Consider the following 13,451-nt stretch of genomic DNA (forward strand, 5'->3'; position numbering starts at 1 on the left):
AAATGTGGCAAATATACACCATAGAATACTATGCAGCAATAAAAAAGGATGAGTTCATGTCCTTTGTAGGGACACGAAGCTAAAAACCATCATTCTGAGCAAACTATCGCAAGGACAGGAAACCAAACACCGCATGTTCTCACTCATAAGTGGGAACTGAACAATGAGAACACTTGGACACAGGGTGGGGAACATCACACACCGAGGCCTGTTGGGTGGGGGGATGGGGGAGGGATAGCATTAGGATATATATCTAATGTAAATGACGAGTTAATGGGTGCAGTACACCAACATGGCACATATATACATATGTAACAAAGCTGCACATTGTGCACATGTACCCTAGAACTTAGAGTATAATAAAAAAAAAGAAAAAGAAAATGGGGAGGTTGTTGTGAGAGTTAAATGAGATACTGCATAGACAGCACTCTGCATAGTGACTCCAACCTACCAAGTTCTCATTAAATGATAGCTTAATTGTGTCCTCATTTAGCAACTATATATGAAAGTTGCATTTAGCAACTATATATGAAAGAACTGCAAGGCGGGAGGATTGCTCAGGAGATCAAGACCAGCCTGGGCAACATAGTGCAACCCCATCTCTACAAAACATAAAAAATTAGCTTTGCATGGGCTGGGCGTGGTGGGTCACACCTGTAATCCCAGCACTTTGGGAGGTCAGGGCAGGCAGATCACGAGATCAGGAGATTGAGACCATCCTGGCTAACACAGTGAAACCCCATCTCCACTAAAAATACAAAAAATTAGCCAGGCATGGTGGCAGGTGCCTGTAGTCCCAGCTACTCGGGAGGCTGAGGCAGGAGAATGGTGTGAACCTGAGAGGTGGAGCTTGCGGTGAGCTGAGATGTACTCTAGCCTGGGTGACAGAGGGAGACTCCGTCTAAAAAAAAAAAAATTAGCTGTGCATGGTGGCATGTGCCTGCAGCCCCAGCTACTCAGGAGGTTGAGGTGGGAGGATCGCTTGTGCCCAGAGGTTGAGGCTGCAGTGAGCTATGATTGCACTGCACTGGAGTGTACTCCCTGAGTGACAGAGCAAGACCCTGTTCCAAAAAAAAAAAAAAAGATCTAACTCTCACCCCCAGTGAGGAGTCTGGAATCTTCCATATGTTTTTTCTCTTTTACAGTATTACATACAATCCTAGAAGCTGCCTCAGATCCATTACAGAGCAAGGCAAGGTTTACATTATATAAATCTGCTATATCAGCTTTCTCTCTCTATCCCTTCAGTTCTTGCCTGGAGTGTGACCAGTTCCTATGAGGTCTCTTTCCTTCCAATCTCCATACTACCCTTCATTACTATCTCTAAAATAATTTTCCTGGCTGGGTACGGTGACTCACACATGTAATCCCAGCACTTTGGGAGGCCGAAGCAGGCAGATCACTTCAGATCAGGAGTTCAAGACCAGCCTGGCCAACATGGTGAAACCCCCCCTCTACTAAAAATACAAAAATTAGCTGGGTGTGGTGGTACACACCTGTAATCCCAGCTACTCGGGAGGCTGAGGCACAAGAATCGCTTGAACTGGGAGGCGGAGGCTGCAGTGAGCCGAGATCACACCACTGCACTCTAGCCTGGGCGACAGAGTGAGAGTCTGTCTCAAAAAAAAAAAAAAAAAAAAAAAAAAAGTCCTAAAACAAGCATTATTATTCTCTTCAAAACTGAAAATGTTCCCTTACTGCCTACAGACTGAAGTCCATACAGTATAGTGCGTTCCTGCCTCCCACCCCAAGTCACCTTTTCCTCTCCAAGCCCACTGCTTGATGCCCAGGTCATGCCTCATTCTTCAACACCAGGACAAGCTGCTCCCCTGACCTCCAGCCTCACCTATGGCTGGCTCCCTGCCACTCACAGGATTAACTCCCAACACCTTAGCCCAAAGATCTCTCCTTCATGCCTATACCTTCCCAAGTCTTTCTCCACATTCACCTTCTACTCCACATTCTTTTCAATCTCCATGCCTATTATTAATAGCTAATGTAAATCAACATGTGTGTTTCATCCAATCCTTACAACAACCCTACAACACTGGTATAATACTATTATTATTCTCATTTCACAGATGAAGAAATGGAAACTCAAAGAAGGTCAGTACATTGCTCCAGTCACACAGGCAGTGAATGGCCAGGCAAAGACTGGGTCCAAGGTCCCTGTTCTTGACCTGCATACTTTACTACTTCCCTTGGGCAACACTCTCTGCCTAAATGCCCTGTTCCTCATTTTGTCTGCCTGAGAAACTCCTCTTTATCCTTCAAGACTTAGCTTGGATGTCACCTCCTTCAGGAAGTCTTCTCTAACTTCGTACAGAGTTAAGCATCTATCCACATTCATATTTCAATAACAGGCTTATCTCATTGCCCTAATTACCTGCTCACCAGCCATCTCCCTCAGGAAGGCAGGGACTCTGTCTTATGACATGTCTTCCTGGTGTCTAGCCCAGAGAAGGTACTCAACATTCAGGTGAGGTCATTGGCCAAAGGATCAAGAAAGATAAAAGAGCTGACGAACCGATGAAGGGTGATCAAAAAGGAATTCAGATCCACACGAGTAAGGATGGGAGTCCAGAGACGTACAGGGACCCTGAAACTACTGACTAGTCGACATGGCCCCTGGTACAACATCCTCCAATGCCCATCCATTGGGCAGTGTTTACTTGATGTCCAACTTCTCCACTAGCCTGTAAGCATCCTAGAGCCACCGATGTCCATCATTGTGTTCCGAGCACCCACGACAATGCCTGACACAGGTAGGTAACTGTTGAATGAATGAGTGAATGCATACACAAATAATCAATGAAGGGCTCCCTGATCAGCAACACAAATCCCTAGTCTGATGCCACAATGGGGAGAAACCACTTAACTTTGTCCACACTTGCACCTCCCTGTAAAAGCAACTGGTTGGCAGACTGGTTTTCTTGTTGATATACATGGGTCAGCTCACTCTCCTGGCCTTCCTGATCCTCTGGCTGGTGACATTCCTCCACCCACACCACCTGAGAGGCTTAGCAATATGAGGCGACATTTCACAGGGCAAGCCTCAGATTGCCTGAGTCACCTGATGACTGAAAGCCAACTCTGGCACTGCTCAGGACTGGCAGCAGAGTGACTGGGTCGTCTCGAAGGCAGCCGCACAGAGTGGCTGAAGACTCAGAGAGTGCCCAAGGGGATTAAGGATGAGGGAATGGAAGCACATGTCATCCCCAACCACCTAACTCCAGATGGTGCCCAAAGGGCCAACTTCCCACCCAAAGAAGAAATGATAGCAGTGGTAATGATAATGATGATAAACTTGGCCACCATTTATTGAGTATTTATATGTCCAGCACTGTGCTAAATGCTTTATACACATTTTCTATTTAATCACCTCAATCATTTAATAGATGAAGACAGTGAAGCTTAGAGAGAGAAAATATGTCATCTAAGCTCACACAGCCAGTGAGGGTGAGGAAGGCTGGGGCTTGAGCTGTATGTGTTGAACCATCCTTCCCAGCCCCCACAACCAATGGTGCTCCGTGACAATGCAGCTGAGACAGCTGAGTCTACGCTCAGTCCACTTGGAGGAGTTAGAGGGCTCTTCCTCATACCAAGTGAGCTGAAATATGCCTTGATGCCACCTCCACTGGGAGCTCCTTTTCTTTGTCTTTGGAGCATCCTGGAACAGGCTCCATTCCTTTTCCCCATGAGGACCCTCTCTGCCACCAGCTCCCACAGGACACAAGCCAAAACAACTCTTTTTTCCATTTATCTAAAAACTCCAATTAAAAGCTTTCCCAATTAGAGATCCCAAAAGGGATCCATTGCCCAGGCAGTGGGGCTGCAATATTCCTCACTCGTCAGGTCCCTGTGGATACCACCCACCCCACAACCCACAGACAAGATTACCCCCAGAGCAAAAGGAGGACTAAAGGCAGACTGGACTCGGCCTGCCCCTCACTGGTAATCTGGACAGAGATTTCCCCAGGCAGGGCAAAGAAAGGGGCCTCCTAGAGCCCCTGCATAGCTGGGACCCGCCCTCGCTTCAGCCCTCCTTTGACTGGGAGCCACTTGTGTACTCAAGAGCTTCTTTTTAATACACGGCTCTCACCCTGACTCCTCTGGCTGGTGGCAAAGCCTCATCCTAAGCTTGTCTGCACAGGGGTGGGGACTCTACCATCTCCAATTCCTCAGAGGAATAATAATAAGACTATCAACCAGGCTTATGAATAAAAATGTTTTTTTTTTTAAATCTCTCTAGTCTTTGACAAATGTCTAAATGTGTTCCCCACAAGCGTATTTTTATTCTAACAAGCTAATTTGAAATATAATTTAAATAAATTCTACCAGAATGATACCATATGACTAACAGCACCCCGGTGGCAGAACTACTGGAGTCTTCATCATGCATTCAGAGGCTCCCATCCTGCCGTTCTTCCCACACAAAACGCACCCCGCTAGGAAACTGGATCATGATGCCAGCTCTCACCTCTAAACCTATAAATACGACTTGGGGGCAGCCTGTGTGCGCAATACCTAGAAAATGCAGACACATAACAAGCAGTGCTTAAAAGACCAGTGGATCAAAACCAATGCAAATTAGAAGCTTTTTGCCCCAATTCCTCACAATGCTTCTTTTTGCTCAATTTATTTTCACCCTGGAGGAAAAAACAAAGTCTAACTCTCAAGATCTATAAAGTCAGGACACCACAGATTTCTAACATTCAGAAAAATGCCTTTTCTCTATTGTAAATATGCTATTTGACTGCTGTTCACATTTGACAAAGGTGAAGAAAGTTTTTCTTGTCAAATGGAAAAGGGGTCCCTGCCCTCAGCCCCACCCCGTGCATCAAAGAGAAGTTCTTTATCCAAAGGTTTTAGATGTTTGTGCAGGCTGTGGTGACATTTCAGTGGATTTGCCCAGGGTTTTTTTTTTTTTTTAATTTTTAATTTCCCTTCATACTAAAGCAGGAAATATAATGTCCTTCCTTTTGTATACATCCCTGCCAACTGGCTCACTGGGGGAATTCTCTTTGAAGGAGGGGGTGTGATATACACCAAAGAGCCTACAAAGCAGAAGGGGGCCTTCGAGGTATGGGCATGGGTGCTTTCTGCTTGCAAAGAGCCTTCTCATCCAAGTCTTAAAGCAGAATTACTCGGCCCTGATATTTCCAAACAAGGAGAAACAATTTAAGCAGCTGGGTCTCGGTCCACCAACCACCCTTAGCAACAACGATGAATCCTTGATGTTCTTACCAAGATTCACTAAGGAGCCGTGACTCACCCAAATTACACAGGCACTGCAAATTACCCAATGTTAATTGTGATCTTGGTCTCCTCTACCATTTCTTTCCTTCAGTAATTCATTTAAAGCAAACAACTGCTTTAAGAAATTGTTAAAATGTCTTTAAAAAAAAAAAAAGAGCCTGTCTTGTTCCAGAAAGGATTTAAATAGGTTTACAAAGATGTATAAGATTTAGCAAAATGACAAATTAGAAGTAGGTGTGGATTTAAATGATGAGGTATTTTTATAGTTATTGGCATGTAAAGATGTCCACTCAAGATATTTTAAGTTGGAAAAATTGTTACAAGACAGATGTATAAAATGATTACATTTTGTTAAAAATAGACTTGCTCTATGTAGACATACATCTAGACACACACAGACATATATACGTGGAAAAAAGTACAAAGGCAGACATTGAAATGCTGATGGAGGTTATCCCTAAGACGTGGGATGACAAGTAATTTTCACTTCCTTCTTTATGCTGTTATTTTTCAGTATAAACATGTAGTTTTTTTATAATTAGAAAAAAGCAAAGCTATTTTCCCTTTGTTAAAAAAAAAAAAAAAGAAAAAGAAAAAGTGGTAGAATGGCCAGGCGCGGTGGCTGACGCCTGTAATCCCAGCACTTTGGGAGGCCAAGGCGGGCAAATCACAAGGTCAGGAGATCGAGACCATCCTGGCTAACAGGGTGAAATCCCATCTCTACTAAAAATACAAAAAATTAACCGGGCGTGGTGGCAGGCGCCTGTAGTCCCAGCTACTCGGGAGGCTAAGGTAGGAGAATCGCTTGAACCCAAGAGGCGGAGGTTGCAGCAAGCCGAAATCACACCATTGCACTCCAGCATGGGCAACAGAGCGAGACTCTGTCTCAAAAAAATTTAAAAAAAAAAAAGTGGTAGATGATAAAGAGTAAAGACAAAATAAGGGTAGAGCCATCACACTGAGCTAGAAATAAAGGTAATGGATGAGGTCTGATAAATCTGCTAAGGGTCACCACACATTTAACTCTAAGTTCATCAGAAGCCATTCCAGAAAAGAAACCTAATAATTTACACAAATCACTGAGTCTATTCGACAAAAATAAACCATGTGCTCTGCTCAGCATCCCGCTTCAGCAGAATTACTTGGCCCTGATATTTCCAGGGAACTGTGCGAGGAGCAAACATGCCTTTATTCTTTCCTAACAACCCTTGGACCAGAAACTTCAGGGCAGTTTCCAACAAGAATGATGGCATCTTCCCAAAGTAAAAGTCAACCCAAAGACTGGTCTGGCCATTGCTACCTCCCTGACCTCTTCACCTTCGTGCTCTCTCCAGCTCACTCTGCTCCAGCCATACCAGCTTCCTTATTATTTCTTGAACAAGCCAGGCATGCCCCTGCCTCAGGGCCTTTACACCTGCTGTTCACACTATTCACACTGCCAGGAACACTTCCCTCAGACACCTCCATGGCTCACTCTCCTCCTTCTTTCAGCTCTTTAATGCCTCCTTCTCAGTGAAGTCTTCTAACTGGATCCCCATCTAAAATCTCTGTCCTACTGCAACATCCTCTAGTCCCCTTCCTTATCCTATTGCTATCTAATAAACTGTATTTTATTTAAAAAAAACAACAAAGAAAGTCAACCGAAAGAGAATATTCATTCACACCTATTTACACACTCATTCAATATCTACTTATTTAGTGCCTACTCCATTCCAAATTCTGTGTATTCTTCCAGTTCAGACACTAAGGGGGATGGCTGTGTAACCATCAGTGTACCACAGCATCTGTCCTCCCCACAATGTACCATGGCATCTTTCCTCAATTCCCCAAATAGATGGGCACCCCCCACCACCACCTGTGACACCCAATGGACTATAACATTGTGTTTACTCTCACAGCATTTCACATATAAAGCTGGTACTTGTGTATGTAGTTTATCTTCCTTTTTAAAATATAAGCTCCCCAAGGGCAGGAACTAACTAGTGGGTCTGCTCATCTCTGGATCCCTACAGCACTTGCCAACTGCCTTACCAATGTACAGACTGAAGGAACATTAGAAAGTGAAGTTTAACAAACCCGCAGGACCAAGAGAAGACAAACTCACCTCAACATATCTGAGAGACTGTATCTATTGTAGTCAACTCAAACCCCAGAGAACAGCCCTATAATTTGTTGGAACTACAGAGTCTGGTGTGATTCAGGGGGAATGGAAAATTAAAGAAGGAATGAATGAATATCAAAAGAAAGTAAATCGGTATAGAGTACCAAAAGGCAGCCCGAGGTGTTAGATAACCAAGACTGTGGCACCCGTACATGGCAAGGTAATCTTGGCTGAACAAAATAAGTGAGTATAAAATGAAGCCAAACAGTAATACAGTAGATCTTATTTGTAAACACTGACAAAATCAGCTAAAAGTCACAACAGCAGACAAGCTGGCTTTTCTGTTAGTCTTTTGCAGGAGAGTAAAAAGGTAATTTACAACTCCAGTACTCAAATGACAGCAGACAGCCCGAAAATTAACCCACGTCACAATAAAAGCTAAATGGCTTGCTTTAATGTTAAAAGAAAGCTGCATCCAAATGTGATCTCTTTCTCTCTTGGCCCTTGCAACTCCCAATTAAGCAAGCTATATAAAAGTTAACCCAAAAATTATCACAACTTCCAGGCCAGCATCCAAGCAAGGCTGCCCATAACATTCAAGTATTAATTCAATCAAAAATTATTTACTGGAGGCCTATTTGGTGCCAGGCACTGTGCTGGGTGTTGGAATACAATGGTGAAAAAGATAAGGCACTATCCTTTTGGGATGCTACTGGGGGAAGACAGATTATAAATAAGTAAATAACACCTGCATGCTTACAGGCATGCTGTGGTGAGCAATTATAGGAAACAAAGGTAGGGCTGGGGCCCAGTACTTTGGGAGGCTGAGGTGGGCAGATCATTTCAGGCCAAAAGTTTAAGACCAGCCAGGCCAACATGGTAAAACCCCGTCTCTAATAAAAATACAAAAGAATTAGCTGGGTGTGGCTGGGCATGGTGGCTGATGCCTGTAATCCCAGCACTTTGGGAGGCCAAGGCGGGCGAATCATGAGGTCAGGAGATTGAGACCATCCTGGCTAACACGGTGAAACCCTGTCTCTACTAAAAATACAAAAAATTAGCTGGGCATGGTGGCGGGCGCCTGTAGTCCCAGCTACTCGGGAGGCTGAGGCAGGAGAATGGCGTGAACCCAGGAGGCGGAGCTTGCAGTGAGCCAAGATCGCACCACTGCAGTCCAGCCTGGGCGACGGACCGAGACTCCATCTCAAAAAAAAAAAAAAAAAAAAAGAATTAGCTGGGTGTGATGGCACATGCCTATAATCCCAGCTACTCAGGAGGAAGCTAGGGCATGAGAATCACTTGAACCTGGGAGGCAGAGGTTGCAGTGAGCAGAGACCGGCCACTGCACTTCAGCCTGGGTGACAGAGGGATACTCTGTCCCCCTCCCCCCCAAAAAAAAGAAAAAGAAAAAAGAAAAGGGGCTGGGTTAGAGAGTTCTGGAGGTGCGTGCTCTAGACAGGATGGCAGGAAAGACCCTGAATGGGTGACCCAGAGGCCAAAGTCTGAAAGGAAAGAGGAAGGTAAGAGAATTCCAGGCAGAGGAAACAGCAAGTGCAAGGATCTCAGGTAGGGCAAGAAAAGGAAAGGAGATCTACGTTAGCAGAACACAGTGAGAGGCACAGCAGCATGGCAGGGGGCGCTGCGCCAGTGCCTGGTCAGCGGGAGGTATTTAAAAAGGGAATGACATGATCTGATTTATGATTTTAAAAGCTGGTCACTTAGGCTCCTGTGTGAAAAATGGACTGCAGACAACCCAGAGTGGATACTGGGGGGCCTGTTAGGAAGGAGGTGATGGTGGCTAGAGTGGGAACTATGGCTATGGGGTGAGGTGAATGCACTCCAGATATATCCCAGAAGTAGAACGCACAGGACAAACTGATAGCCTGCATGTGAGAGGTGGAGAATAGGACTCAAGGATGACTCTTGGCAAATGAGTGAGTGCATGGTAGGGCCACTGACTGGGATGGGGAAGACGGAAGGAAGGTGAGAACTGGAAGGCATATCAAGAGCTCCATGTATTGACGAGAGTCAGAAGCTCCAAGAAAGATCTGAGCTAGAAATTAAAATGTGGGCATCATGGGCATATTGATGGCATTTGAAGCCATGGGAGGGTGGGGAGGAGTTGCGGGTGGGACAGTATTACCTAGGAAGACAGTGTGGACAGAGAAGAGGAACCAGGACCAGTACCTGGGCAACCCCATGATTAGGAGTAAGAAGAAAAGCAGGAAACAGTGGGGCCAGAGGAGCTGAGAGGGGTGTTGTTTTGAGGAGAGGGAGTGGTCATGTGTGAGGAATGCTGCTGAGAGACAGGTGAAGTGAGGTGAGGCAGAGATCTGGCAACCCCCTGGCCACCCAAGACCCTGGCAGTTTTGGTGCAGAGGTGAGGCAGAAGCAAGACTGTAGAGTATGGAGAGTGAACAAATGGCAGGAGAAAGTGAATGGAGCCAGTGGGTTTGGATGTATCTTCTGATGTGTTTTCAGGTGAAGAAGAGCAAAGAAGTGAAACAGGAGAGGGATGTAGGAGGGAGGGAGAGCTCCTTTTTAAGATGAGAGAAACTAAAGCTATGCTATCCAATATGGTGGCCACTAGCTACATGTGGCTATTTAAATTTAGATTAAGTTAAAAATTCAGGTCCTCAGTCTCAACAACCACATTTCAAGTGTCCAATAACCACATGCGCTGGTGGCTGCCACGCAGATACAAAACATTTCCAGCAGTGCAGAAAGTTCTGTAGGACAGATGTATGCTCCTATACTGATGGAGAAGACCCCGGAGAGAAAGGTGGTTAGGAAGGAGAGACAATCTCTGAAAAGATGGGATGAGGAAGGGATGGAATGGAGGCTACCCCAGAAGAAGGGGCCCCTAGTAGGAAGAGATGAGGGAGTGGTCATCCAGCACAGCAGGCAGGTAGGAAAAGGTAGCAGCAGCTGCATACTAGACTAGGTGGTGGCAAAATGAAGACATTCCCTTGGTCAAAGGTGTCTATCTTGTCAATTGAAAAGGAAGCCAGGGGTGTGCATAAGAAGGGGAGAGGTCTGGAAAGGGGAATAGGTATGAAATTGTTGCCTTAGGGAGTAAGAACACAAACACACTGGAGAGACCACGCTTAACACAGAACACTTCGCAGAAGAGAAGTGGGAAATGGTAGTGAACATTTGAAGGAGGAGAAGCATCTCAAGTGCGGGGGAGGTAAACTCAGATAGTTTGTTATTTTTTTTCCCTTAAATCCTAGTCCTGTCTACACAGCAGAGCCATGATGAAGCTGTAGGATCGCAGCAAGGTTTTCTACTAGCTGCCCTTTCAAAAAGTTCTTCCCCCTCCATCCTACACAACTCTCAGAAAGGATGACATTGGTTCTATTTTCAGTTAAAACGGCTCCCTCCACCCTCCTGTCTGAACTGCTTCCCCAGCCCTTAGTTGCATCTCAATTTACGACCATGGCTTGTATTTTCACTAAATAACAGAAGACATGGATCTATTAAAAATGGCAGAGGTAGGTAGGAGTTACAAACCAGCCTTTACCTACGAGAAGTGAGTAATATATACATTTACTGGATGATGTTAAAATTACATGAAAGACATATTCTGTGTTTAAACAAAATCCCCAAGCGTCTCCTCCCTGCTCCTCCACAAACAAAAATTATTTTTTGACATTTTCTTTAAGGTTTTATGAGTAAACATTTTCATTTCCACAGAACTATTTGATCTCAACCACAGAGTTTCAGTACTTGTTTTTGATCACACAAGTATGGTGGATTGGTTTTGTGTTGGCCAGGGGGAGGGAGGGCCAGAAAGAGAGTTAAAATTACCAGATCCCTTTTATCTTCCATCCCGAGACCTTACATTTGCCAACTCCTTTTTCCCTGTACATTTTTTTAAAGTATGAAATTTGAGAACCTCAAAGGCTCCCACTGCTCAAAGATCAGCCTTTTCACAGTCCACTGAGGACTCACTGGAAATGTTACAGAAATAAGGCCTGCCAACTTGGGTGCCTCTGGGTAAAATCACCCACAGTTGCTGTTCATGTGAAATCTCCTCAATGTAAGCAAACTTCTTCAGCCCTCGCTGCTCATCTCGCCTCCTCCTCTCTGTCACCTACCTCTGTCATGTCCAGTTCATGTTGGCCCACAGCCCTCACACTTCCGTTCCTCAAAATTCCTCTTGGCCTGCCTCTGATCCCCTCACACACTCCGCAGCTCCCATGGCTAAGACTCACCGGGTAAAATGACTCCAGAAACTTACCTGGAGTACGGTGCAAGAAAGCCACTGACCCAGGGGGGCTAAGCCAAGGCACCAAGACATTCTTGCTCCTTCCACTGCACTCTTGCCTTCCCAGGCCCCACCCATCCCAAACAGGAAAGCAAGATCTCTAGACCCTCGGAGCAGAAGCATTTGAGTCCTGCGAAGGGCTGTTGGAAGAATGCTGGGTTCAGCAGCAGGGAACAGAGAGATTTAGGAACTCTGGTTCACTTACCCACCTCCATGCCCACATGTCAGGCAGTGGCAAGGCCACTGCCGACTAAGTGTCCCCCTGCTACACAAATGCTCATCAGCTATACAGCCTGGGGGAAGTCACCGAACCACTTTGGGCCTCAGTTTCCTCATCTGTAAAGTGGACTTAAGTGTCCCCCGAATACGTATGGCAAACCATCAACTTGTGCCCAAATAGGGTGAGCAGATGTAAGGAGTTATTGTGCTATTAGCACAGTGGCTCCCAGACTCACAGAGCCTACTGCTCAGAGAGACGCCGAGGGGAAAGCTTAAATTACTTTATATACTCAGAAGCATTAGTCACTTCGACGGAGTATTTCAACTTCCCTCCTGAGCATCTACTCAGTTGTTTCAAAGACTGAAGCCTCACCTAGGTTCCTTATAGACTTCCACCATCTTCAGCATCTCAAAGCAGATCCAAAGTCCACTATTCCTACGCTGGAGGTTTATTATTATTTGATTATTTCCAGGAAAACTTGGATTTCCATTTTGCTTGTAATAAATCCAAACGTGGAGAACGACAAACTGCTTAGACTCACACAGGCCCTGGAGTTGACTGCGCCCAGGGGCGAAGAGACCGCGGAATGGCCGAGGCAGGAGGCCGGCCAGGGCACCGGTCCCCGTCAGGTGCCCCCGCGCCCGGGCTGTATGGGAGGGGAAGGGCCACGGGCTCCGCGCCAGGCCAGGGTGCCCCTGCTGGGTGTCCGCGCGCCCCGGCGGAGGGCGCGGGTCAGGTGACCCCAGGCTCCCGGGCGCCGAGTGTGCGCTCGCTCCGGCTTGGGGAGGGGGGGGCCGGCCCGCCCGGAGGCTCCGAGCCCGGGGACGAAAGCCGCGGCCCCGCAGTCCCTCCGGAGGGGCGCGCGGAGAGCGCACGGCGCGGGCTCACTCACCCCATCTCCGGCGCTGCTCTGGCGGCCGCTCCGACGGGGCCTCTCGCGCTCGCTCTCCGCCCGCTCGGCAGCCGCTCCCCGTGCGGCACATGCGGCGGCCCGTGCGCGCCCGGCTCAGCCCCGGCGCCGCTCCATTCCGCGGGGCTGCGCGGCTGCCACTGCTGCCGCTACCGCCACCGCCGCCAGGCGCGGGCGGGCGGGGGCTGGGCCGCCGCTGGCTGGGCGGCCGCGCTGGGGCGGTGCCCGCCCCGCCTTCCCCGCCCGGCTCCTTACGTAACCTCGTGGCCCCCGGGCCGCGGCAGCGAGCCAAGAGGCGGGGGGGCGCAGCAGTGTGTGCGCCGTCCCCCGCGCCGCCGCGCAGTCGCCGCTTTTCTCCCGGGCCACCCAGTCCTCGTTGCCGGCCCCGCGTTGGCGCGCCCCCGCCCCACGCCGACCCGGGGGCCTGGCGCAGTGCCACCAACATCCTGCCTGATGGACTGAAAGTCCCATTCACACCTGGTGGGGACTTTAGGGCTACCTTTACTTTGCAGATAAGGGAACCGAGGCCTGGGGAGGGTAAGTGATTTGCCCAAGGTCACACATTCAGATTAGAGTTCGTTCGGGTCTCCAGAGTCTGAGATGGGCATAGCTGTGCTCTTCCTTAAAGCCCACCTTCATCATCCTGCCAGTTGCCCGGCGGAGTGGCCTTAAGGTACCCGCCACCGTGAAA

The 13,451-nt window shown here is 47.5% G+C and overlaps 1 protein-coding gene across 2 annotated transcripts in view; it reads right to left on the bottom strand.

Annotated features, from left to right (window-relative positions):
* HOMER2 (homer scaffold protein 2) overlaps positions 1-12,935 on the bottom strand; it is a 100,235-nt gene extending 87,300 nt beyond the window's left edge. The window contains exon 1 of one of the 2 annotated variants that reach the window (XM_032176104.2): positions 12,743-12,935. In XM_032176104.2, the coding sequence (XP_032031995.1) occupies positions 12,743-12,747 (5 nt within the window). In that variant the 5' untranslated portion in view covers positions 12,748-12,935. Of the gene's footprint in view, positions 1-12,222; positions 12,346-12,742 lie in introns of those variants that run through there. The other variant, XM_058427334.1, reaches the window with a different exon arrangement.
* Positions 12,936-13,451: the final 516 nt, after the last annotated feature.

This window comes from Hylobates moloch, unplaced genomic scaffold (genome assembly GCF_009828535.3).
Source record: "Hylobates moloch isolate HMO894 unplaced genomic scaffold, HMol_V3 SCAFFOLD_14, whole genome shotgun sequence".
Taxonomy (NCBI): Eukaryota; Metazoa; Chordata; class Mammalia; order Primates; family Hylobatidae; genus Hylobates; species Hylobates moloch.